This window comes from Urocampus carinirostris, chromosome 13 (assembly GCF_059441175.1).
Source record: "Urocampus carinirostris isolate Australia breed hairy pipefish chromosome 13, RoL_Ucar_1.0, whole genome shotgun sequence".
Classification (NCBI taxonomy): domain Eukaryota; kingdom Metazoa; phylum Chordata; class Actinopteri; order Syngnathiformes; family Syngnathidae; genus Urocampus; species Urocampus carinirostris.
The window spans coordinates 27,548,350-27,576,248 of record NC_142361.1 but is presented as its reverse complement, the minus strand read 5'-3'; the positions used below and the strand labels follow the sequence as shown (position 1 = coordinate 27,576,248).

The following is a 27,899-nucleotide window of genomic DNA, read 5'->3' as shown; positions in this document are numbered from 1 at the left end:
AGTTTCATAATATTTTGAAGTATATCTGTAATAGTATTTTTGCAGCCCTTTGCAACTCCTTGTGATTAAGGGCTACACAAATAAACATGACTTGACTTGATAATTACCTAGAAAAGTATTTGCGTTCCAGGAACGCGTTCCTTTGTTATGCGTTGTCCCAACACTGTCAGAAGCATTCTGAAGCATTTCCCTCACTCAATGCTGCTATCAGGATTCCCTTCCCCTTCATTAGCTGAAGGCCTAGCTCATCTCTTTTCCATCCTTGCACTGAGTTAGAAAACACATGTTGACAAGGATCCTCCTTGCGCTGGCAACCAGCCGCGCCTTTTAATGTTTCCGACAGATGTATTAATAAAAACAGTGGGAGGTGATGTGAGCCGTCTTGCATCTGCTTAGTAAGTTGCATAGCTGTCTCACAGTGGTTTCAAGTGCCTGCTGAGCTTCCTGCCAAATCAACACGGTCATTAGCTTTGAAAAATGCACACACAACGCACAAATAAACACACAGCGCGGACAGTTACACACAAAAAACGGCCGGCGCATAATTAGCTTTCCGGTGCCAATAGTGTGATTATGACTGTAATGTGTGTGGGGAGAAATCAACGGGCTCTGTCAATAAAATTATTTTCTCTTCTTCCAATCAGCAGCTGAATCTCTTTCGGACGCAGATTGCGAATCAGTCCCCTGCACAATACACCGCCAAGAAAGCAAGTTTATTGTTATGTATTTAGCCACTGAGGACTATAATTCCAGTGTGTTTGTTTTTCATAAAATCTTGTGATTGTTTGGGACAATTTGTTGGATTGCACTAATGGAATTTGCTATTTGAGCTATAAACATGGGTAAAAAATAGGTGCAGTGTCAATACGGCTGGGTGATATGGCTAAAAATAAAATAATTCAACAGTAAGTCTGGACGGTTATGGTTTTCAATCATTTCAAATAATAAAACCTATGGAGAATCTTGTGTCTTTATTTTAGAAATTAAAAACACAAACTGGAAACAAAAACAAAGGATTTGTGTTAAAATTATTTGAGAACAAAGAAAAGGGATTTGCCGTGCTGACGGAGTTTGAGACACCCAAAATTACTAACCCATGAGTGGTGTGCTATTTTCAGATCTAGTTCACAGACTACTCAGGTGCTCTAAAGGGGCTACCTGGTACACGTGGGCACCATGTTGGAGAAGACTAGTGTAACGCAGCGGTCAATGAGTTTTACAAAGCACAAGGAAGAATACAAACTACGGAGACTCAAAGTGTTTGGAAAATGCAAATCACAGCTTGTACAAAAAAAAAAAATACACAAAGTCTACTAATTGTGAAAACATTTTAATTTATAAATGTTCATAATTTACCAAATTTTCCATTTTTAATTGACAGATTTATCGAATTAATTTGATTTATTGCTCAACCCTACATATCATTGAGTCTCACTTGGACTTTTAAAGGCTTTCACATGACACTATTCATCATAGAGCGTACAATTGTACGCATTCAGACAAGAGGTTGTGATCGTTTAGCAGGTTGCCTATTGTGTACGTGACAGTGATTAATTCCCCTAATAATGTCCAGGCAAGACCTGCTCCTCTTTCACAAGTGTGACTCTTATGTCTGGGTGGGGAGGGGTCTGATTTGATTAGTATAAATTGTGAGGTCCCTGCGGCTACGTTGGGGCCCCATATGGTTTTAAGGCTCTGTGTCCCAGAGGGGCCAACACAGCGGGGCAGCCAGGTGTGCACACTTACTGTGAAATGAGAGGAGAGACAATAGAATTACACACATTAACACTTCACACTTAGCATTAGCTCCAACCAGCCTTGAAAGGAGCATGTGGGTCCTCTCGGTGTGGAATAAAGATCCTGAAAAGGGGGTCGTGCTTTCTCCTCCCCATCAATCAGTGCCTGTAATGAAGTGGCCGACGGTGTCTTTTTAATAATGACTAAAATATGTGATGAAAATGATCAATCAATAGGCAAGAGGCACATCATAAATGAATCTCTTGCTCAGGTCAAAGCGAAGATGTGTGTGGTGATGGTCAGCGGCCTCAAAGTGACTGAGGGGGTGCTGCTCTTCGCCAAAGAGAGCCTGCTTTTGTGCGAAGGATTCACCTTGACACCAGCTGGAGATGTTTGCTGCACCAGGCACCACCCAAGCAGGTAACCTTTTTTTCTCTATAAATAACAACACATATCTGTTTTTCTCCCTTATTTACTCTCAATTTTCTCCCAGTGTGAGGGATTCCTTCATCTCCAGCATGCTGAGTAAAGAAGCGACATCAAGCTGCAGAAACTGGCTCTACGAGGACATCAAAGAGGCTCGATTCATGCGATTCTTGTTAGAGGTATCCCATGTTCATTAATCAAATGTATTCATGTTGATTTCATACATCCTGTTTTTAGCTACAACCTTGTCAATCATCTATGCTTCACATTGACAATCAATAATTTTACTTTTCCATCGAGAAACTATGTGATAAGATGTCATATCACATTGCGAAAAGAAAAATATTAAAATGAAATAAATGCAGCACCGTTTTTTACAGAATAAAAGGCGCACCAGAATATAAGGTGCAACTTTCAAAATAGTCTTTTGTGAGATATTTTTGCATTTATAAGGTGCATTTAATTCAAACTACTAAGAGGGAGGTTTACTTTGAAAAAAAAAAACAACAGTTATAAAACAAACATTTCACAAAACATAATATAGCATTATGAAATTCAGTTTCACCTCAAAAATGAATTGATTCATTCTTAGCCGTATGTAGTGGCATTTTAAGCATATTTTATCAAAAATAAGCTACTCATATTAATGCATGTCAGTTACATGAATAGCTATTATACCTAAGGACAGGGATACCATCAATATTAACGAAATAGCTTACATATATATATATATATATATATATATATATATATATATATATATACTGGACTGTCTCAGAAAATTAGAATATTGTGATAAAAGTTCTTTATTTTCTGTAATGCAATTAAAAAAACAAAAATGTCATACATTCTGGATTCATTACACATCAACTGAACTATTTCAAGCCTTTTATTATTTTAATATTGCTGAATTTGGCTTACAGCTTAAGAAAACTCAAAAATCCTATCTCAAAATATTAGAATATCATGAAAAAGTATACAAGTAGGCTATTCAACTGATCACCTGAATCATCTAATTAACTCGAAACACCTTGCGAGGGTTTCCTGAGCCTTAAAAACACTCAGCTTGGTTCAGTAAACTAAATCACAAGTATGGGGAAGACTGCTGATCTGACTGCTGTCCAGAGGACCATCATTGATACCCTCCATTAGGAGGGTAAGACACAAAAAGAAATTTCTCAAAGAGCAGGCTGTTCACAGAGTGCAGTTTCAAAGCATATCCACAAAAAGTCTGTTGGAAGGGAAAAATGTGGCCGGAAACGCTGCACAACCAAGAGAGATGACCGCAGCCTTAACAAAATTGTGAAGAAGAGCCGCTTCCAGAATTTGGGGGAGCTTCAAAGACAGTGGGCTGAAGCTGGAGTCCAGGTATCAAAAGCCACAGTTCACAGACGTGTCCGGGAAATGGGCTACAATAGCCGTATTCCCATGGTCAAGCCACTTCTGAACTCAAGACAACGGAAGAAGCGTCTGACTTGGGCTATAGAGAAGAAGCACTGGACAGTTGCAGAGTGGTCCAAAGTCCTCTTTTCAGACGAAAGCAAGTTTTGCATTTCATTTGGAAGTCAAGGCGCCAGAGTCTGGAGAAAGGCTGGAGAGGAGCAAAATCCAAGTTGCTTGAAATCCAGTGTGAAGTTCCCACAGTCAGCAATGGTTTGGGGAGCCATGTCAGCTGCTGGTGTTGGTCCACTGTGTTTCATCAAGTCCAGAGTAAATGCAACTGTGTACCAAGAGATTTTAGAGCACTACATGCTTCCATCTGCTGAAAAGCTCTATGGAGATGAGGATATCATTTTCCAGCATGATCTGGCACCTGCCCACAGTGCCAAAACCACCAGTAACTGGTGCACTGACCATGGCATCACTGTCCTTGATTGGCCTGCTAATTACCCTGACCTGAACCCCATCGAGAATTTGTGGGGTATAGTTAAGAAGAAGATGAAAGACACCAGACCTACAAATGCAAATGAGCTGAAGGCCGCTATCGAAGCATCCTGGGCATCAATAACACCTCAGCAATGCCACAGAATGATTGCCTCCATGCCATTGATGCAGTAATCCGTGCAAAAGGATTCCCAACCAAGTACTGAGTGCATCAATGGACATTTTCAAATGTTTGATTTAGTTTTGCTGTTATAAAATTATTTTTTTACTTGGTCTGAGGAAGTATTCTAATATTTTGAGATAGGATTTTTGAGTTTTTTTCAGCTGTAAGCCAAAATCAGCAATATTCAAATAATAAAAGGCTTGAAATAGTTCAGTTGATGTGTAATGAATCCAGAATGTATGACATTTTTGTTTTTTTAATTGCATTACAGAAAATAAAGAACTATCACAATATTCTAATTTTCTGAGACAGTCCAGTATATAATTTTTTTTTATTTTTTTTTCCCCTTTATGAATCTTGATGCCAAAATTACAGGTGCACCGATCACAATTTTCTATCCAATCAAAGTTAGTTTAAAAAAATCTAGAGCAGCCAATCTCAAATTTTGACAGTCACAATTTATTTCATAGAAAGCTACACACAAGTTCACCTTTCCAATCTCGTTTACTTAAACAGGGGTTAAAACATAATTTTTCACCTTAGGAAAAGGTGGTGTCTGACTTTCTAAGACCAAAGACGAGGGCAATGAGATTGGTGGAAAAAATGGTTTATTATAGAATTATTCGCCTGATGAAAGTATGGATATCAAGTTCAATAAATCGACTGGCTGATAATCGGTGCACCGCTCCTGTAAATCCCTTCAAAAATAGGTAATACAATACGGTAAATGTGTCCTTCCTATAGGACAACGCCATTGAGGTCTTCATGAAGAATGGGCACTCAGCCTTCTTGGTGTTCATCAATAAAGACCATGTCTCTGCATATCAAAGGTAAAATAAAAACCTTAATTAATCTTAATGATGCAATCTCTTGATCCTTGCCCTAAAATCTGTCTTGTAGGTTGTGCAAGGTGGTGTCATCATTGAAGAGCAGAGGCGTCGCTGAGGTCATTGCTAATGCCAGGTTGACACAATACAAATTTTTTACTCATGAGCTGATAACTCAAAACAAATGTTGCTTTCAAGAGATTGATAATGTTCCTGCTTCTTAACCCTCCACACATCCTGATTGACCGCAGCCACTGAATTGGGGGTTATGAGTCCCTTATAAGACCTCTTGTCCTCTAATTTTTCCCTCACACAATCTCCTCGCAAATGCTTCCCTCCTGGTTCTTTACATATTTTAAGGCACACGCTACAAAGTCTGCTTTCATGGACGAGAAACACACCATCCTCATCATCAGACTTGTCCGTTTCCATATCCTCGCCGTCCTCCTTCACAAAAACTAATGGGTTTCGTTTGATGTTTATTCTAGTCAGATTGTGAATGGCTTTGACAAAGTCTGGGAGGCTGGTGAAGAGGTTGTCGAACAGACCTAACTCTTTGAGGTTCTCTTGAGGAACCATGGTAGGCAGCAGGGCGTCGATTTGGTTTAAACCGAGGTTCAAACTCGTCAGGTTCCTGAGAGAAGCCAGCGTGGCAGGCAACCCTGACGAGGTGAGACGGTTATTGCACAGGTTGAGATAAGTAAGGCCCGACAGCTTGCCAATGGACTCGGGAACGGACTCCAGCTTGTTGCTATGCAGGTCCAGCCACCGTAGCGAAGAAAGCTTTCCAATGTTCTCTGGGATTTTTTGGATTTGGTTGCGGCTGAGATCCAACTCGTCCATGTTGGTTAGTTGGAAAATGCATTTGGGGAAGATGGTGATTCCCATGTTGCTCAGCGTGAGTCGGCGCCACCCGTCGGGTTTCATACGTATGGCTTTTTTGGCCTCTTTGAGTGTCACCTTTGTCCCAGTGTTTGCTTTCCTTTTGGTCATGGTGCTGCAACACACACAGGATAACCACATGATTGATCTCTTCTATTGGGGGGACAAAAGTATTTTGTCAAAAAACAATTATGAAAATTCTACAACTTAATAGTTAGAGAAAACAGCTATTCGAAGGACACCAGATACTTAATTGTAGAACTGTATCAGACTGGGAAGAAGGAACCTGTAATAGTCAAACTTGATGTGAAGAAATCGACTGTAGGAGAAATAAATAAAAAATTGATGCCATACAAGACCACTGATCATCTCCCTTGATCTCAGGGGCACCATGCAAATGTAATCCAATGGGATCAAATGATCTCAATAGCAATGAGCTAAAATCCTAGAACCCCACAAGGAAAGCTAGTGAATGACCTGCAAAGACTTGGGACCAAATCAACAAAGGCTATAATCATTAAAACACTATGTCACCACAGTCTTAAATCCAGCCTGTCTGAAGTTTGCTAAAGAGCACTTGGATATTCCAGAAGAGGACCGCAGCAAACCAAATAAAATGTTTTGGTAGGAAAAATAATACGTAATTGCATCCTAAGAACAACATACCTACTATGAAGAATGGGGTTGGAAACATCATGCTTTGGGGCTGTTTCTCTGGAAAGGGACCAGAAATAAAGATACAATGGGGGCATTTTTGTGAGATTTTGAGTGAAAGCATTGAAGATGAAATGTGGCTAAGTCTTTTATGCCAAATAATTTCAAGATCTTAACATTGCCTAGTTAGTCACCAGATCTCAACACCATAAAAAAATCTTTGGAGGGAGTTGAAAGTTTGGGATGCCCAACTACACCCTCAAAACATTATTGGTCTAGAAGAGATTTATGGGGAGGAATGGGCCAAAATATTTGCATCAGTATGTAAACTTTTTGAAGACTTTCAGAAAATGTTTAAACTATGTCATTGTCAACTAAATTTACTCAATGAAATATATTTTCAAGGTAAATCAATTTTATAACCACCCATGCGAAGTGACTTTCCACCAAGTATGGGATACAATTGTGCCAAAAGCACTGTAGGACTTACACATACGAGTCTTCGTTTTCTTTTTTTCTCTTGCCTAGTCCCCAAACAATCAGGGGTCGGCTCTTATACACACACGTAAATGACGTGACGATACTTCTACTCAACCGATGTGTCGCGACACCTGTTGCTAATATTCATTAGGTGACCAAACCCCCCAATTCCAACCCCTAATGCCGAGCGCCAAGCAGGGAAGCAATTGGTACCAAATTTGTATGTTTTAGTTATGACAAGGCCAAGGCGTGAACCAGCACCCTACCCCAAGGCCACCGAGCTTTACTTACATGTACGAAGGATACACACAAACTCTAGCTTGCTCGCTAAAAAATCCTCAAGTGTAGTGGTTGATGTATTTTGTACATTTCAGTTTTGTTTTTTTCCCCCATGGCAAAAACTTTACAGTCCATATATACAACAGTTTTATCCATCCATATATAAAATTTGAATTTAGAATTAGAATTCCATTTGTATTTATTGCATTGATATCAACATTGTGAAAGATTGTATTCAACGAGATTAGACATGGCACTCCAGGGTAAAACATGTAACATAGAGACTTTGAAGAGAAAAGAGATAAAACACTATCATGGGCCAAAAAATATATTAGTGTAAATCAATGCTCAACTCATAAACAGACGGGACGCAGCAAGGGCGCCCACTTTTGGAGCTAGAGCAAACAAGCACAGTACTTTGTTGATTGCTTACAAATTGTATGTGTAGGGGGTTATTAATTTGTCACTAATCATGTAAATGCGTGTAAACGATTTATTTTGATGTTCTTATCAGCAGCCAGGAAACCAATGGCAATTCTCCAATTGGTTTAAGTGAACTGGTGATCTTTAGATGACACTGAAATTTCATGGTATGCGCCAAAATCTGCTAAAATAATCCCAAAAAATCTGCTATTCACGTAGGACCAGAACATTGAACCGCAATACTGTAAAGAACTGGGTTTAGAGATAAAGCTCTTACTATTGACCAAATACTTATTTTCCACCATCATTTACAGGTAAATTCTTTCAAAATCAGTGAGTCATTTTCTGGATTTTTCTTTTTTCAAATTTTGTCTCTTATAGTTGAGGTATACCTATGATGGCAATCTCTCGTATTTTTAAGTGGGAGAACTTGCACAATTAGTGTTTGACTAAATACTTTTTACCCACTACACATCCCCATCCCTAGTAAATGTGTTTGCAGTGTGTTTACGCGCAGCTCGTGATTTATTCACACACTAAGAAAAAGCCTTGTGTATAACCAGGGGCAATGAGGAAAAAAAATCTCTGAGGAATTAAGAGTTTGTGTGTTCTGTTGGAACTAGCAAGCGCTCACCCGGTGCTGCCCATGGGTGTATTTAAGAGCACGACTCTCTAATTAAGGCTAATGCCGGGGAACAATAGCAAGAGAGGCGACACCGGGTAACGCCAAAACAAATTGATGTTCCATCATTGAGCGTGTTGCTTGGCCAGGAGAAAAAAAATAGTGTTTTGAGGTGCTTAGGGCATGTGAGTGTAATGACATACAGGACTTACTATACTAAAAATGGAGATACATGAGTGAAGAGTCAAATCAGGACTTTGATAAATGATAGTTATGGGATGTTAGGAGTGGCTCACCCCCATTCTCTGTCTAAAAGAGCAAGGTATGAGCGTGTTTGTGTCTGCGTTACACCCCAAGGCCCTCTCCCGCCTCATTCATCATCCTCAGGATGAGAGGGGCTATCCACTAGTGCTTGTTCCATTATAACCTCCTATAGAAAACTATTGCATGAAATCATTGCCTGCAATTAGATAAAACATACTGAGCCAAAGTCAATGATTGATTTAGTGTGGGCCTACAAAATAATTTGTTTGGGGTTTATTGGATGAAGTGGGGAAATTTATCTGTTCTATTGTACCTGACTATTATCAACACAAATTAATCTATTTACTCACCATAGTCTTGTATTCCCAATTCGGATTTAACAAAGTAGGACTTGGTTTCAGTTTCAAAAGCCTATCAACAGCACCATCTCCTACACAACATAGAGAAACACAGATTCGGGAGATAATTGTCAGCATGCAGAACATGGAACTAACTTTTACCTGGCGAATGTAATCCACAAAATTGAATGGGAATCTCAACAAGGAGATGTTTCCTTTCCTGTGCACGGCACATGCAGTTTTCCTCTTGTTTGGCATTGTTACTTAGCAACGCAGGGGTCTTCGGCACCAGCACTTGTTTGTCTTTACTGGCCCACAGAGGAGGAACCAGTTTCCACGAGCAAATGAATGCCCTCCTAATTTAAATTACAACTCAAATAGTGTTGTGCGAGTAAATGACTTTATGAAATGTTCATTACAATCGAACAATGATATGCAATGCGCTTGTAGATTAATCATCAGGGCGAAAGTAATGGAAACAATTAACCACTGTCAGTGATCGCTTCGAAATTCGCTTTAGAAGTCTTAATTAGAAGTGTAATATAACGATGGATGCAACCTACACTGCGTAAAAAAAGGTGCACGGATTATGGGATTGCACGCTTCGTGCTAAAACGCCGAGCTGCATAGATTTAATCTATTCTTCCATTAATCTATTTCTAAATATCCGTTCCTGGATTTGTTGCCTTCTGAAACGAATGACTCCCGTCATTCACGCACCCCGCCCATCGATGCGATTAGGCATCAATTTCTCCTGCCTGTTTCCTTTCTCTGTTTTGTTTGCAATTCAATGGACCAGCTGGTTTAAACAAAACATTATTTGATTACACGCTTGAAATGTTAGCCGAATTGGAAGCTACTACGACGCTGAAATTGCACCGAATGTTAGCTGACCGCTGTCGACGTCATTAAACTGTGTCGTCGCTGCAAGCAATGACATCACGCTAAACGTGAGAAGCTCTGCAGGTGAATGTCGGTGCCAACGGGCGTATTTCTTTCTGCATCCGCAAAAACCGCAACCCCCCCACGTGAAATTTCTAAAGATGTTGTAACGTATTTTTTTTTTTTGCCAAAATACGGTGTCGAACGAATTAAAACAAAATTGTAAAAAGTTGGAGACGCTGTTGTCATTCACCAAGTGACGTCATGTATGAGATGACGCTTCAGGACATAACGAACCCGAAAAGTACAAACAAGAAGTGTGGCAATACCAGAATTACTTTAATTTTTAAATCATTTCTATTTTTATGTAGTTTTTTTTAAAATTTTAAAAATTCCTACTTTTCTCACGTGAGGTGATGAAAAAATACATTATAAGATCTCTATTCATTATGGATTTCAAACCAAACACAAGAGGTGTGAGGTGGATTCAGATTCAGATATACTTTATTGTCATTCTTGTACACGTGTATACAGAACAAAATGTCGATACATCTGACCCGCACAGTTTCCTTGAATGTACAGATATAAATAAAATGTTGTATTGAGTTGGAGTATTGAAGTACTAATAATATACTAAATAATTATAGCTATGTATAGTATTATACTGTAGTGCAAAGAGTGCAAGAGGAGCAGCTAACCAGATGTGCAAAATGGGCAGTCGGGTAAACAAGTCACTATACAATAACAATAACACTGGAGTACGCGTGCAGAGGAGAGCAGATGTGCATAGGAGTGGCTAGTATAAGAGAACTGCCAGTAGTGCAAAAAAACAAAAAACAAACAGATGTACAGATTAGCAGCTGTGTAGGCTTACTGTGTGTGTGATTGACCATTTAACAGTCTAATGGCCAGGGGGACATAACACAAAATATTAAAAAAATGTGTACTGTAATGATAAAGGAAATGCTATAAAGACATTGTTTTTTTTTAACTCATTAAAGTTTAGAAAGTAACTTCTATAAAAATGTCCTATTTGGGTTGTTTTCTTGTGTATCAGGAAGACCCCGGTGGTTGAGAAGGCAACTCTTGTTAAATGGCAGGTAAGACTCAGTTAATCTGTTTTGATATTTTTATCCACCTCAAATGTCTGTGTACTAGAACATTGAGTAAACAATATCTGTAATATTACAAAATCTGACGAATGAGTAAAAATAAAGTCAATTCAAGTGGGGAAATGAACATGTTTTAATGGTATCCCCCGGTCTCCTAAAATCTTTAAAATAGGAAGTATGCTTTGTTCATACCCTCACAATTAAGAATACAGTAATCCTATTTCCCATACTTGTCAGTGTTGGTCTGGTTTATTTCAGCTGAACAATGCTAAATGTGTTCTTCTTTTTTTTGCAGAAAGGGGAGATTAGTAACTTTGAGTACCTGATGCATTTAAATACTCTTGCCGGGAGGACATACAATGATCTCATGCAGTATCCTGTGTTTCCTTGGGTCCTCGCTGACTACACGTCTGAGGTACAGAAGTTAGAATTTTTTTTACACTATTTATCACTTTAATTGCTTACCTATTCAAATAGTACCATAAGTAACAATAATAAAGGATTTTAGGGAAACTAAAGCCAGTTTAAAATGATGCAAAGTCAAAGTCTACACCTCCTAAAGTCGAGTTATCTTCATAAGACCTCCAACTGTAACATTGTGACATTCTGTCTCTTCACTTCAAACCTCCCACCCATTTGGAAATATAACTATCGTATATTAAAGCTTATCTCACCATCAAAATGTATTGCAAAAAGTGACAGTAACAAAAATAAATGCGTTATTGTACATCATAAGAAATTTGATGTATAACCAGTCTTTAAATGCATGATCAATTCTTCAAAATGTCTCATTAAAATTAGCCAATAATTTACATATGTCAAACACACTGCCCTTACACAAGGCAGATGTTTGAGTGTTTGACTGAGTCTATTTTAACCCTACTTCTTTCAATTACATCCTGGTAATAGCATAGTAACAACACCCTGTCATAAATTATTTAATGAATGCATATCAAATCGGGAGCTTTTTGCACTAATTAGTCAAAAAAAAGCTCACAGCCTAAAAATGTTATGGACCTAGGCACTAACAGTTATTGTTTTACACATGAATGATAGTGTAAATATTTTGTTTTGTTAATTATTGTTGATGTTGTTTTTGTGCCATGCCCAAATAAAAAAGCCACAATCAAACAAATACACAATTTAATGAGTATGCAATGAGTAGAAAAATGTAAAATTTATATTTGGAAAATATGTTCGATTTTTTTTCATTGGATGACAGTTTCACTTCTGCTACATTTGCTTTTACAATTACATGGCTGCCTATTATAATCCAAAATACATATGTCCCAGGATTTAAACCTGTCCGATCCGGCAACATTCCGAGATCTGTCAAAGCCAATGGGTGCTCAGACGGAGAAAAGAAAGCAGATGTTCATCCAGCGATATGAAGATATAGAGAGCAGTGAATGCGAGGATACGTTTTCTGCTAATGATTTTTCCATCTTCTTACCTTGTATTCAACATGCACTGTGTTTCAATTTTTTTTAGGAGGCTTGTCATCACAATGCCACTACTGTACCCACTATTCCTCAGCCATCATCGTGGCCTCTTTCCTTGTTCGGATGGAGCCTTTTTCTCAAACCTTTCAGACCCTGCAGGTAGAAAAAAAATGAAGTTGTGAGCCCAATTTTGTGGGAAAACAGGGGTCACCAACCTTTTTGTAGCGCAGAGCAAATATTTTTGTTATTGTTTAGTGCAATGGGCTACCAATTTGGTATGCTTTTTTTTAAATAGCAGCTTTTCATTTTATTACCAGCACTATGATTATACTGTCCTTTGCAAAGTGTAACCTGGATGCCAAAACTCACAAAAATGGGGATAGAACCCAAAATTTGGCAGTTCTGAGTTGCAGTACACATCCTGAAGCTTGGTTCAGCAAATTTTTTTTACAAAAATGCACATTTTATTTCGTTTTGAACTGTTTTGCAAAGTATAATCAAGATGCCAAAACCATCTAAAATGCCCTCCCTGTGAGGTGAAAAGACACAAACCACAATATTATACAAACACATTTTTCTTCTGAATCATGAGGCCTAGAACCAAAATTCTTGCTGTCCTGTGTGGCATTTGATGTCCTGAAACTAGATTCAGCAGAGAGTTGTTGGAAGAAAAATGTACATTTTGTAATTTTGAGCTATTTTGCAAAGTGTAAAACACCTGGTGCCTAAATTGACAGAATAGCCTCCCCTTTAGTTGAAAAGCTAAATATGCAAACATATAAGAACATCTTTTCTTCTGAACCATAAGGGCTAGGACCATAATTCTCTGTTATTTGATACATTTCGCACCCTGAAGCTATTTTCAGCAGAAATTGTAGATATTAGTGGAAACATTACACATTTCTTAGTTGTAACCTTTTTTTGCAATTTTAACCCGGATGCCAAAACTGTCAAATGTCATTACCAGGGTGTTATTGTTAGATAAAGGCTTAAAACGATTGGAACCAATCACTAAAATATCTGCTTTGTATCAGAGAAATGAGTGATTTACATTTATGAATTATAAGCTGATTTCACATAAAAAAGTTTTTGGGAAGTATTCTCACGTATTTATTGACACTGATTGTATCAATTATTTATCGTGCCAGTTGGAAATCAAATTTCTTAGAAAATTGCAATGGATCATTACTGCTGAGCTAATTTTGGAACCAGTTCACGGCCTACTCAGGTCTTCTTGGGGGCTACCATGGGCCTGCAGGCACCATGTTGAGGACCCCTGTATAGCATTTTGTAACCTTCATCATTGATTCAATGCGTTCTTCATCATCCATTTGATTTGTTTACCTGCTAATTTATTAAAATGTAAAGGTGGAAAAAATACATTAAATGAGCTGCTTTACAGAATATGCAAAGCTGTTTATTGAGGTTTGGACAAGCTCTTTATTAAGAATTAGAATAATTAGCATTCACAAACATAGCTGTAATGAACACAAATTTAGATTGAATAGACTTTTAAAGAATGCTGATTTACCATACAGACCTGCACATAATAAACTCTGTTCTTGTGTGGCATTTGTTGCCGGCTGATTTATCCCCTCTTTTTGAAAACAAATGAAGATGAAATTTCAATATGTATGCAAATAATTGCGTGAAATCAGATAGCCACCGAGGTTGCAAATTTCCCGTACAGCGTCCAATTGATTATAATGAAAAGGCATACATATTTGATCGTCAAAATAAAACAATAAAGATGTTAGTCTGTTGAATTACTGTGCCTTTTTCTCTACTGAGCCAAACATAGTCGCATTGTAATATCCATAACCGCATTTACAGCTCTTAACCGGGTTTATCAATATATAAGCGATTTTCATTCATTTCAATAATTGTTTTATTTTAAATTGCATTCCCTCTCATGAGATTTTCATTGAATTTATGGGTATATGAAAAGCTTCCTTTGCATGGATGTTTTTCTGACTACTGTATTAATTAGAACATTTACAACAACGTTTCATTTTATCGGCCTTTTTGTTTCCGCAGGGAGGATTCGATATCCCCGAGCGGATGTTTTATAGCGTAAACAAGGAGTGGGAGTCGGCCTCTCGAGATAACATGAGCGACGTCAGGGAGCTGATTCCAGAGTTTTACTACTTGCCGGATTTTCTGCTCAACTCCAACCACATGCAGCTGGGTCAGCCTCAAAAACATACACTACACTTACACTATTAGTGATGTCTTCTCTCGTCTTGCTTTATCACCTTAAACATGATGTATTCTACCGTGTCGCAACATAAATGTGCCGTGAGATCTCGACAGGCTAGTGTGGCGCAGGAAATAGTCTAATTTTACCTCATTTGTGACTAGAAATGGATAATTCTTCTCAAAAAGCATGTTGTTTTGGGTGAACCACAGCCCGCAGGCCATATACGGCCCATCAGCCTTTTTAATCCGGACCACTGAAGTTTTTCTTCTCTCTTTTTTTTTTTTTTTTAAAGTACCGGTTCTACAAATATGCAAAAAATGTTGTTTTCGTACTGCTCTTGTCCTTAGTGTCCCTCCTCATGAAGTATATTGGTGTGGGCAAACTGCAGTCCGCGGACCACATAGCCCGTCAGCCTTTTTAATCTGGCCCGCTGGACAAATAGTACTGCAATAAAAAAAAAAAAAAGTTCTGGTACAGCTTTCTACCAGAGTCTCCTTATGTGACCACCTCCATCATAAAAGTATATTTTTTAATCAAACATCAAGCTCATACATTGAAGTTATTTTAATGTCATTTTAAGTGTGCCGAGGGCTACATTTTCTTTTAATGGGAGATTCGTAAAAATTGATGTGTACTATGGATAAATGTTTGTTGCTTTTATGAGAAAAATATGTTTTTAACTGTTATTTTCCCAAATAGTGAAACTGGGAGATTTTTTTCAATTTTTTTAAATTAGCTATATTAGTATTTATTTTTTTGTTGAATCAATTTTAGATTAAATGTTAACAAATTTCTAAGATGATGTTCAAGATAATCAAAGAATAAAAAACAATATTTTAGGGATAGAGGCTGCACCCAATTAATTCAACTAAAGTCCTTCTCCTCTGACCTCTTTCCAGTCACAACAGGCGTGCCCCAGGGCTCTGTCCTGGGGCCCCTTCTCTTTACAACCTACCTACTCCCCAAGGCCATATTCTCCGTAAATTCAACATTTTCCTTGCAGTGCCTGCGGATGACACCCATCTCTACCTTTCCTGCAAACCCAGCTACACACTCCCACCACCCTGCCTATCTGAAATAATATCATGGTTCACCATTAATTTCTTAAAACTAAACAGCAATAAATCTGAATTACTTTTCATTGGCACCAAATCCACCCTCTAAAGTTGAAACCTTCTCTCTTTCCATTGACAATTCCTCAGTTTTCCCTCCCCTCCGGTCAAGAGTCTGGTTGTCATCCTCAACAGTGCACTCTCCTTCAACTCTAATATGAATAACATCCCCCGATCAGATAACTTTCACCTGCGCTCCTTCAACCGTCTTAGCCCCCCCCCTCAATCACCACACAACAGCCATCCTCATCCATAGCCTTGTCACCTCACCCCTCGACTACTGCAATTCCCTCCTGTACGGCTTACCTCAAAACTCCCTCCATAACCTTCAGCTTGTCCATAACTCTCCTGCACCCATAATCATTATAACCCCCTTTTGCTATTACATCACACCTGTCCTTCAGCAACTCCACTGCCTTCCAATCAACCAAAGAATCACCTACAAAATCCTTCGATTCAGCTACAAGGCCATCCATAACCTTGCCCCTCCCACCTCTCCGACCTCCTTCACATTGCCACGCCATCCCGCTCCTACAGATCTTTCTCCTCCCTCCATCTCACTGTACCGTCTGCCCGTCTTAGCTCCGTGGGGGCACAGCTTACAGCCGCTCTGCCCCCAGCTCCGGAACTCACAACCCCCGGGCCTCCGAAATTCCGCCACCCTGTCCATCTTCTTATCCGAACTTAAAACCCACCTCTTCAGACTTGTCCATTCCTAATTATCTGCATCACATACCGCCCCCTTTTTTAACATTGGGATTTTTGGGAGTATTTATTACTTGCTTATTTTATTCTTGTTTTATTGTTGTTTGATATTCCTTGTACAGCTAGCTACCTTTGGTGTTCTGGTAGGCGCTTTGATGTAAAATGTATTATCATTATCTGTTTTTTATCATGACAGCAATGAAATCTCTTAACATGCATAATATTGACAAGATTTTACTGTATTTTAGGCTGCATGGCAGACGGAACCACCCTAGGGGATGTGGAGCTTCCGGCATGGGCCAAAGATGACCCTCAAGAGTTTATTAGAATCCAACGTGAGGTCAATGAACACGTCCTTCTTAAACTTTACTTCTTTATTAAACACAGGTTTACTTGTTAACTCAAGTCACATTTATTTTTCATAGCTCTTAATCACAAAACAATCTCAAAAGACTGCATAGGCCTTGATAATAATATCCCCTGATCTGAAACTCGTACGGCTTATTAGTGCTTTTTATGACAAACAATATACTGGCACACCAAACATCAAGCTTATACATTGAAGTTATTTTTATGTCATTTTAAGTTTGCCGAGGGCTACATTTTATTTTATTGGGAGAAGTCTGCCTTGGCTCTCCCATTAAGAAGAGTAGTATTCTTACTTGTTTCTCCCACAATAAACCATTTTCACCTGGATCACTGTTTTTTTCTTTTTTTGGTATCTAACTGTTCTTCCCTTCATCCTGAGGGTATCCTCGCTTTTACCCGAGGACAATTTACTGAACTATGCTCATAAAATAAGTAACTTTTGAAGATTGTTTTTTTCTTTAAATCAAATTAGGACAATATATCCTCATTATGAATTTTTTTCTTCATGTTACTCTCGGGAGAGATTATTAAAGAAAATTTGCCAGCATGCTCCAGGTCCTAATGTCCTTTTTTCTCATTAAGTTTCTTTTATACTCACATCTTAAGGTGCATATAACTGCAGCATCTGACTTTTAAAGTGACTTTTTTGAGATATTTTGTTGTAGTTTTCAATTTGATTGCTTTTATTTTGAAAACAAGTGGTGCTGTATTAAAAGTGTGACTGATGACTCTGGTCTCACATTTTTGCATAACTAATATTACATTGTTTTATGCAGGCCCTAGAAAGTGAATATGTGAGCTCACACCTCCACCTGTGGATTGACCTGATCTTTGGGTACCGACAAAGAGGACCTGCTTCCGTGGAAAGCGTCAACACTTTTCATCCTTACTTTTACGACCAAAAAGGCCGTCAGGATGCAAAGGATCCACTCGTGAAGAGCACAATTTTGGGCTACGTCAGCAATTTTGGACAGATTCCCAAACAGGTTAAAAACAGGAAGAAAAAACTATCGTATTTATTTGTGCTCAACAAACACTCGTGTATAACGTGCATTGCTAATTTTTGATTAGAAATAGGTACAACATTTTGTTTCACTTTTTCAAAACTCAAACCTTGCAATTGGATGTAACAGTAATCAAATCCGGGTCACAGCTGAGAAAACTCCCAATCTTAACTGCAGTGGTATACTGTATATGACACACAAAAAGGCAGTAGTTTTTATCTCATGATCGCTGTTTTAGTCACTGTAACAGAGACGAATGTTAATTTCATGGTACATTTCACATGCTAAACTCTGTGACTAAAGATATGTGATAACGAGATAAAACCCAATGCTTTTTCATATGTTATCCATATCAATGGTTGGCCAGTGGTTGGAGTCCGGCGCTCTCACCACAGTGATTCGGGTTCGAACTGTTAAGACTGTTTTGAGATAATACGGTAAAACCCCGAATATAACATGGACGGAATCTTTTAAGTTATTTTTTAGGTAAAAAAAAGGTGTTTTATATACACAACATTACGGTTTGTGGTTTGTTTACCCTAATTGAAATACAAATGATTGTTTCTGTCACCTGCATAGCTCTTCAATAAACCACATCCAAGGAGAGAAACAGCATTACCACCCCACCCAACTCCGTTTTTCTTTAGTCTGGACAAACTCAAGACGACCGCCCAACCATTCAGAGGTGAGCTTGAGATAGGGGTGTGGAAATTGTGGCTGGTGGGCTTTATTTCTCATGGTTAATATATTAATCTGAAACCCCCAATTCAAGAAGTCCAGTTAGGGCTTGGCAATTAAATTACATTAATTTGATTAACTCATCATTTACTTTTTTATTAATTAGAACCTGGTAACAATATAGTAACAACATAGTAATAACATTGGGAATTGTTACTTTAGAAAATGATATCAAACTGGTAGCCCTTTGCGCTAATCAGGAACAAAAACGTTTATCAGACAAAACAAATAAAAAATAAAAAATGTATACTAAACAAAAAAACTAAAAAAAAACATAAAACAAAACCTGGAAACACAGTAAAACAAAGACAAAAAAATAAATAACTCCCTTCCGGCAAGTGTTTGATTAGTCATTTAAGTTTTTTACCCATATATTAGAGTTCCATTTTACCTAAGCTGCCATGGAAGTCTATAGAAGTCAAAGATCCGTTGTAGCTAGGGTGCCAATGACAGATTTAGACATCAAAGATCCATCTAAGAAATCAAGCCCAGTGTAAATATAAAGACAACCCTTCTTCAAAATGGAGTTTACAATCCAGAAAAATCCTCACTTTCCACCACCTTTGTTTTGTTCCCCGCCTTATTTTATCCCACACCATTTGACGCCAATTATTGTATACAAGATGTGTCGCGGTCTCTGGGGGATCGTTGCAACAGTGCGAGAGCATCCATATTTTAATTTACACTACGGACGGGGCGGAAGCCGCTGTCTGCGAACTACGATATGGAGATGACTCTTTTGCTGAGCTCTACTTAATAATGGGTACATCCCTACAGGCCCACTGAGGGAGAGGAGATGAATCCGCAAATGCTCAGGGAGAGATTCCTGCATATTACATTTCATATTAAATCTTAGAGTGTCTGATCTGATCAATAAGCAGATGGAGATGAATAGGAGGAGGAATGCAGGGACTCGGCTTCTTTCTGGGGATTTTTTGGTGCTGAGCTGGTGAGGCGACGTAACGATTTGCGAATGTGTGGATAAGGTCAATTACAGGAACAATTCCTCCCGCTTGTACACAGCTTGTTATTTTTAAACTGAGATTAGTTCTACACTGTGTTTTTTGCTGGACTGATTTACTTCAGAGATGCCCAAACTTTTTCCCCTCTGGGCCACATACAGAAAAATTGAACGATACAATTCCCACTTTGTTATTGTTTTCTAAATAATTGGAACATACCAGGGGTACCAAATTTTGTAGTTTTTTTTTGTTAATTTTTAGGTAAAAACCTGAGTCGTTTTTATAAGGTTAATTAACAAATTAACAAAAACTACTAATATACTGTTAAAAAAACATTTTTTTACTTCAAGTGTCAAGTCAAGTCGTGTTTATTTGTATAGCCCTTTATCAAAGGTGTCTCAAAGGGCTGCACGGACCACAGGTTATTGCAAACTAGTGTGACAGTAGTCTGTGTATGGGAGTATACTGGACTGTCTCAGAAAATTAGAATATTGTGATAAAGTTCTTTATTTTCTGTAATGCAATTAAAAAAACAAAAATGTCATACATTCTGGATTCATTACACATCAACTGAACTATTTCAAGCCTTTTATCATTTGAATATTGCTGATTTTGGCTTACAGCTGAAAAAAAACTCAAAAATCCTATCTCAAAATATTAGAATACTTCCTCAGACCAAGTAAAAAAATAATTTTATAACAGCAAAACTAAATCAAACATTTGAAAATGTCCATTGATGCACTCAGTACTTGGTTGGGAATCCTTTTGCACGGATTACTGCATCAATCCGGCGTGGCATGGAGGCAATCAGCCTGTGGCATTGCTGAGGTGTTATTGATGCCCAGGATGCTTCGATAGCGGCCTTCAGCTCATTTGCATTTGTAGGTCTGGTGTCTTTCATCTTCTTCTTAACTATACCCCACAAATTCTCGATGGGGTTCTAGTCAGGGGAATTAGCAGGCCAAACAAGGACAGTGATGCCATGGTCAGTGCACCAGTTACTGGTGGTTTTGGCACTGTGGGCAGGTGCCAGATCATGCTGGAAAATGAAATCCTCATCTCCATAGAGCTTTTCAGTAGATGGAAGCATGTAGTGCTCTAAAATCTCTTGGTACACAGTTGCATTTACTCTGGACTTGATGAAACACAGTGGACCAACACCAGCAGCTGACATGGCTCCCCAAACCATTGCTGATTGTGGGAACTTCACACTGGATTTCAAGCAACTTGGATTTTGCTCCTCTCCAGCCTTTCTCCAGACTCTGGCGCCTTGACTTCCAAATGAAATGCAAAACTTGCTTTCGTCTGAAAAGAGGACTTTGGACCACTCTGCAACTGTCCAGTGCTTCTTCTCCATAGCCCAAGTCAGACGCTTCTTCCGTTGTCTTGAGTTCAGAAGTGGCTTGACCATGGGATTACGGCTATTGTAGCCCATTTCCCGGACACGTCTGTGAACTGTGGCTTTTGATTCTTGGACTCCAGCTTCAGCCCACTGTCTTTGAAGCTCCCCCAAATTCTGGAAGCGGCTCTTCTTCACAATTTTGTTAAGGCTGCGGTCATCTCTCTTGGTTGTGCAGCGTTTCCGGCCACATTTTTCCCTTCCAACAGACTTTTTGTGGATATGCTTTGAAACTGCACTCTGTGAACAGCCTGCTCTTTGAGAAATTTCTTTTTGTGTCTTACCCTCCTGATGGAGGGTATCAATGATGGTCCTCTGGACAGCAGACAGATCAGCAGTCTTCCCCATACTTGTGATTTAGTTTACTGAACCAAGCTGAGTGTTTTTAAGGCTCAGGAAACCCTCGCAAGGTGTTTCGAGTTAATTAGATGATTCAGGTGATTAGTTGAATACCCTACTTGTATACTTTTTCATGATATTCTAATATTTTGAGATAGGATTTTTGAGTTTTCTTAAGCTGTAAGCCAAATTCAGCAATATTCAAATAATAAAAGGCTTGAAATAGTTCAGTTGATGTGTAATGAATCCAGAATGTATGACATTTTTGTTTTTTTAATTGCATTACAGAAAATAAAGAACTTTATCACAATATTCTAGTTTTCTGAGACAGTCCAGTAGTAGTATGCGTGAGAGCATAATACTGTGTGTAAGAGAGTATAATGGTGTGCGAGAGAGTGTATAGCTGTGTGTGTGTGGGGGGGGGGGTATTGTTGTGTGTGTATGAGAGTATAGTAGTATGTGAAAGAGAGTAGTGTGTGTGGTAGAGAGTACATTAGTGTGTGTGTGACAGTCTATAGTAGTTTGTGTGTTGGAGTATAAACGTGTGTGTGTGAGAATATAATGGTGTATGAGAGTCTATAGTACTGTGTGTGTGGGAATATACCATTATACTCTCACCAGCACACATAATGTACTCCAGCACACACACTACTATAGACCAGTGTTTTTCAACCTTTTTTGAGCCAGGGCATGTTTTTTACATTGGAAAAATTTCGTGACACATCACTAACCAAAAATGTTATAAATTGACACTGGACAGTATGTTTAATTACAATCTAATTTACAATACCCACAGTTTTGACAGCACGAACACTTGACAATGACATAATATATGCAGGAAATGATCAATAAATGTTTTATAAAATTTTAAAATTTAAAAAGTGACATTGGATAATTTCTCACAGCACACCTGACGATCTCTCACGGCATACTAGTGTGTCGCGGCACAGTGGTTGAAAATCACTGCTATAGACTGTCACACACACACTATTATACTCTCTCACACACATTACTTTCTGGAACATATTACTATACTCTCATAAACACACTACACACACACACACACTAATTTGTAAAACATTTCCTGAAATAGAAATGTCTGTAATTTTTTTTGTTTAAAAAAAAAAAAAATCTTAAATAAGAATGAATATCTCTTATTAGACAATTTTGCTTATTGTTTTTTTTTTTATATTACTAAAAATATATTCTAGTAACAAGAAAATCCTGAAAAAGGATAATTATCTGCAATATAAAATAATTTTACTCGTAAGTATTTTTATTTTAGTAAAACCAATTTGTTAATTAAAATAAATATCTATCAAGACATTTTATTCATAAGTGTTTTTTGATATTACGAAAATCGTTTTTCTACTTTTAGTAAAATTGTGTCTTAATTAAGAATAAGTATATGTCGCTTAAGACAATATTAATTGTTTTTGTTTTAGTAAAATAGCTTTTTTTAGATTTTAGTAAAACCATTTCAAGTAAAATATCTGTCATATGAAACATTTTGTTCAGAGGTATTTTTTTGATATTATTGAAATATAATGTGATTTTTATAATTTTAGTTTAAAAATCCTAAAATAGGGATGAAAATCTCTCATATAAGACAAATTTACTCTTAAATATTTTTTATAACTAGTAAAATGTTTTTTATTTTATTTTGGTTAAACATTTCCTAAAATAGAAACAAATATCTGTTGGAGAGGGTAGTTTTGTTTACAAGTATTTGTTGATATTATTAAAATCATTTTTGTAATACTTGGAAAAATAGATAAAATAGGGATGCATATGTGTCTAAAGTATTAATAGTAATAGTAAGTATTTTTTGATTTTAGTAAAATTGTATTTCTGATTTTTGTAAAAACATTTTCTATATACGAATAAATATTTGTTTTTTTAAGATACTTTGTTCATATTTATATTTATTTTATGTCACAAGAGAAACTGTTTAAAATTAATTGAAAAAAGAGAGTAAAAATAGTTTAAAAAGAACATTATCGTGCAAATGGTATAACATTTTTTTGCAATGAAAAAAATGGGAAATAATTATTTGCGTCATTGGACTTTAAACTTATTCACTAACTTAAATTCTATACATGTCAATACACTTATAGTATTTTTTTCGGAATGAGAATAGTTTTAATTACATCCCTGGCAGGCCACAAATGACCCCCTGGCGGTAGTTTGAATACCTCGGGTGACAGGTTTATTGTAATATTGTTTTATAGAAATGATGTATGATTCTTTTTTTTGTTCTCAGAGATACCAAGAGGTCCAATTGGTCAAATAGTGTGTCTGGAAAAAGAGGTGTTGACTCTAGAGAGAAATCGACTACTCCTGTCTCCTTCATCGAGCTGCTTTTTTGGTTGGGGTTTCCCTGACAACAGTTGCAGCTTCGGAAACCATACCACTGATAAGGTTAACTTAATTTACTGTTTATTTTGAACTCAGGACTAAGGTTATTATCATTTGCGAACATGAGCTCATTAATTCTTTGTTTTTCTTAAGGTTTTTGCCATGTGCGAGAGTTTATGTGCCTGGGGCCCAATGACGTGTGCTTCTTGTCCCAATCCAACAACAATCATCACTGCAGGAAGCAGCACTGTTGTTTGTGTGTGGGACGTTGTGATTAACAAGGATAAAAGCGCTCATATGAAACTCAGACAAGTGAGTTTCATGTAACCAAATATCATTTTTATTTGCTATAGGGTATTAAAATAGGAAAAAAATATTATAGGGTTTGACATGTTTTAGTTATTACTGCCACCTCTGGCCTAAGACATAACTGCAGCCTCTGAGGCATATTTGGTGCATTTGGGGCCAAACAACCCCTTCCAGATGAAAATAGTATTTTAGTAGCTGGTGCCCTAGTGTAACCTGGTAGCCCCCCAAGAGAACTTGATTGGCCGGTTCTGAAAGTATTTCACCAGTGATGGACAATTGCGATTTCCTAGAGAATTGTATTTATACTAGGAGTAATTGAAATTAGCCTATAATTTATGTATGTAAATCACTCAGTGTCCTTAAAAAAAATCAGAGGTTTTAGCGGTTGATTGGGCCTATTTAACCCTACTTCTAATAGATACAACCTGGTAATAAGATAATGATAACATAGTAACTTTTGTGTATGCCAAAATAAGGTGCACAAAATTGACCTTAAAATGTGTGTCATACTTAATCAGGAAACCCCTATCAGTTTTGACCCAACTTCTACCAACAGCCACTCTACGGCCACACCGAAGCAGTAACCTGCATGGCGGCATCTGAGGTCCATAGTTTGGTGGTAAGCGGTTCCAATGATCTCACGTGCATCTTGTGGGATCTGGAGGAGCTAAGCTACATCACGCAGCTGGTCGGCCATTTGAGGAGCATCGGCGCAGTGGCTATAAATGATCTCACTGTGAGTCTGACCCAAGTATTATCAAGTCAGTGAAGAAGGAGGAAGGGAGGTTACTCTGTGTGTATCCTCTTTTTTAAGCGTATAAACATAGGGCGTTAGCGCAATTCTTCTCTGTTAAAGGGCGAGATTGCATCATGTGCCGGGCCTGTTCTCTACCTGTGGACGATGAAGGGGGAACTTTTGTCCTGCACTGACACTTCCTCTGGGCCTCAGAGTGACATCCTTTGTGTCAGCTTCACACAGCGACACGAGTGGGACGCCAGGAACGTCGTGCTAACTGGCTGTGCAGACGGCATCATACGGGCATGTATCACAGAATAGTTATTATTTTTACAATAGAAACGTGTGTACTATTACACATTTAAACAATTATTCATATACAAAGCACATCATAAATAAAAATAAAAAATACCTAAACTACACTTAGACTCCCTTAAAGTCAAGTCAAGTCAATTGACAGAATAGGGCAAACCTTTGCAATGTTCCAAAGATGGAATCAAAACTATTCTAGTAATATTCTAAACATTTACCTAAAGTAGTCTGTGAAAAGTGAAGTACCTCATAGTGAGGGATGACTATTACTATGGGCTTTATTATTTTTGGCCTCTTTTCTTGGTAAATTAGGAAGTTGACTGTTTAAAGTGTGGTGATCATGTGAACATATTTCAAATTTTGTCAATAAAATGCTGGGAGAAGCAGCGAATTATGGAGAAAGAGTGTAAGTGTGAGATGCCACTCTTCATGCATGCGTAAACCAAGTTTGAGTGTCTTACATTGCAAGGCCCAAGGAAAGGGGCCTTACGACTTGCCTTTCTCTGTTATATTAGTTTTAACTTGTGTTTTTGTGTCGATTCTATGAATTTCCCTCCGGGGATGAATAGTTGTCTGTCTGTCTGTCTGTCTGTCTGTCTGTCCGTCCGTCCGTCCGTCCGTCCGTCCGTCCGTCCGTCCGTCTGTCCATCTATCATTATTAGAAATACTTCTCCAAAACAAGTACAGTACTACTTTTTGTTGTCACTAATAGGTGCAAGAAAGAGGTTATTGTTTTGTCTTGATCGAGTGTAAAACTGCACGCATTCCATTACTTTGCTATTAGTCTCGCAGGTTGCAGCCCTTTGTCCATCAAGGTAATAATAACAGCATTCCGGTTGTGTGTGTGTGTGTTTAATATAAGCAAAATGCTGCCTTGCTGCAATCAAAACTGCAAACTCCTAAATTAGCCGCCCGCTAGGGAATGGGTGCCAATGCCAACACATGCTCACAATTGGTATTATTACTTTATTATTACCTTGAGTTATGGAGAGCGTTTGCACCCCGCTGCGTGCGCGTTCGCTATTATGTTGAATTACGTCTGATTTTGCTCCTCGTTATGTGTCTTTCACACAGATATGGAGGAGAGAGTACACCAGAACACAATTAACTGGCCCTCCAGAAGAGCCCGAGTCCCCGGGGCCAGTCCCGAAAGAACGCGCCGGTAACGCCGCCCGTTTTTCCATCTGATATTGATCTATTTATAACAAACCGGATGAAAGGGAGTGGCCGAACGGAACCAAAAGTGTTTTGACTTTCTTTAGTTTCCCAAGAAAAAACAGGCCTCTAACTAGATAAATCCTTAAGTGTGAGATGATTATTTTTACACTTTTTTAGGATCCCTCTCTAACTACCAGGAAGGATGATGTTATAACAAAAAGGCAGTAAAGAGTGACGAGCGAATCTGCTTATGTTCGTGTGCGTTGATCATTTAGAAAGATCATACCCAGCTCTAATTTGGTATGCGTTGGTTGCAGTCCTACTTCACTTCACATGAGCATTGCAAATTACTGTATTTCCTGGACTATAAGGTGCACGGGAGTAGAAAGCGCTAAGTATTGCTAAATATTTTCCACAAAATAAGGCTGATTTAGTAGACACTCAAATATAAGGAGCAAAAACATAAATGCATTTTAAACCTGCAAGGAGGACAGGGAGATAACCCTTCACATTAGAAAGTCAACCTTATATAAATTTCTCTCTCCATTAATACTTTAAGTAGAGGCTAGTTATAATGAAATTTTTTTTATACATAAGACTTTTGCAGAGATATATTTTTTTTAAATACAGGGAAGCGAATAGTGACAGGAAAACAGGAGTAGGAGGGAACTGATGGTGGTGCGGTTGTTGGGGCAACGAGTCACACCCTTATATTTGCCAAAGTAAAATAATAATAGTGTATTATATATATACCTTAGCACTGTCCGTTTGACTTTGGGGACAAACGGATTGAACGTCACATGCTTAGTATATCTTTCCAAATTCAAACGGCTGAACTGTAGATCGTAATCTCTGGAGTGTTAGCATGTAAACATTAGCTAAAGTCTGGCTAGAGGATAGCAAAAATGTGCAAGCTAAGTGACACACAAACTTTTGAGAAAATGGCTGTTCAGAAATCTCTTCGAGAAGCTCTTGTTTGGACGCCGTCCTCAATCACTTTCCTTTTTATGTACAAAATAAAAAATAAGCAGTCGCACTGTGCAAAAATCACCCCCAGGTGTAGGCCAGCTTCACACGTCTCGTCTCACATTTATGTGACGTCTTTCATCCAAAATTTAAAAACACACTTTTTGTGATAAGTATTTTGTCATTATTTTCCTCTAGAGAGCAGCCTAGAGAAGTTCAAACGCTGGAAGAGACGTCTGGTTTTATGTCGGGAACTGAACAGGTCGCAGCATCGCGGCAAAACCAAACCCGCTATCACAGCATTGGCCATGTCCAGGTATGAACCTAACGAAACACACTTGATCATTTTTTTGCACAGGTTTTTAAAGTGTCTTTGTCTAGGACCCACGCGACGCTGTTGGCAGGTGACGCATGGGGTCGAGTTTTCACTTGGACCTGCGAATCAACTCATGTTTGACTCCAATCTGTGACTTCCTTTTGTTGAAGCCACCAGAATTCAACAAAAGTCAACCCATGTGAATACTTAGTTCTGCACCTTTGAATGTAAATACAGACCTGAGAATTTGATTAAATATTGTGACTGTTGTCACAATTTGTTATCTTTGAATCTGCTTTGCCGACACTGACTTCGTTTACATACGAGCCATTATATCACTTGACTTGAAAATGTAAAAATAAAATCTTGTTTGGCATTTTTGCATTATATTGAAAAAAAAAAGGATCCTTTCAAGTCACTCACTGCCAAAGATTACTATTGACGTCCTAAGTCAAACACTGCAAAAGACGATCACGCTATTTATATATTAAATAAATGATG

General features: G+C 38.1%; 2 protein-coding genes across 3 annotated transcripts in view; one reads left to right on the top strand and one right to left on the bottom strand.

Annotated features, from left to right (window-relative positions):
• Positions 1–27,689, top strand: part of wdfy4 (WDFY family member 4) — a 68,256-nt gene extending 40,567 nt beyond the window's left edge. Inside the window, exons 47-65 of one of the 2 annotated variants that reach the window (XM_088350807.1) lie at positions 2,009–2,157; positions 2,231–2,342; positions 4,955–5,040; positions 5,111–5,173; positions 10,919–10,961; positions 11,269–11,388; positions 12,267–12,390; positions 12,465–12,574; positions 14,453–14,603; positions 16,681–16,772; positions 17,578–17,787; positions 18,385–18,490; positions 23,507–23,664; positions 23,755–23,913; positions 24,467–24,646; positions 24,767–24,949; positions 26,033–26,120; positions 27,281–27,398; positions 27,464–27,689. In XM_088350807.1, coding sequence (XP_088206933.1) covers positions 2,009–2,157; positions 2,231–2,342; positions 4,955–5,040; positions 5,111–5,173; positions 10,919–10,961; positions 11,269–11,388; positions 12,267–12,390; positions 12,465–12,574; positions 14,453–14,603; positions 16,681–16,772; positions 17,578–17,787; positions 18,385–18,490; positions 23,507–23,664; positions 23,755–23,913; positions 24,467–24,646; positions 24,767–24,949; positions 26,033–26,120; positions 27,281–27,398; positions 27,464–27,539 — 2,328 coding nt within the window. In that variant the 3' untranslated portion in view covers positions 27,540–27,689. Of the gene's footprint in view, positions 1–2,008; positions 2,158–2,230; positions 2,343–4,954; positions 5,041–5,110; positions 5,174–10,918; positions 10,962–11,268; positions 11,389–12,266; positions 12,391–12,464; positions 12,575–14,452; positions 14,604–16,680; positions 16,773–17,577; positions 17,788–18,384; positions 18,491–23,506; positions 23,665–23,754; positions 23,914–24,466; positions 24,647–24,766; positions 24,950–26,032; positions 26,121–27,280; positions 27,399–27,463 lie in introns of those variants that run through there. The other variant, XM_088350808.1, reaches the window with a different exon arrangement.
• On the bottom strand, positions 4,802–9,982 carry lrrc18a (leucine rich repeat containing 18a). Its single transcript, XM_088350810.1, has 3 exons — positions 9,142–9,982; positions 8,992–9,071; positions 4,802–6,034 (listed from the first exon to the last, which is right to left on the bottom strand). The coding sequence occupies exon 3, from the start codon at positions 6,028–6,030 to the stop codon at positions 5,194–5,196; it is 837 nt and encodes a 278-aa protein (XP_088206936.1). The 5' UTR covers positions 6,031–6,034; positions 8,992–9,071; positions 9,142–9,982; the 3' UTR covers positions 4,802–5,193.
• Positions 27,690–27,899: the final 210 nt, after the last annotated feature.

Bases quoted from the DNA above. Each gene is read 5' to 3' on its own strand.
- lrrc18a (XM_088350810.1), bottom strand. From the start codon at position 6,030: ATGACCAAAAGGAAAGCAAACACTGGGACAAAGGTGACACTCAAAGAG.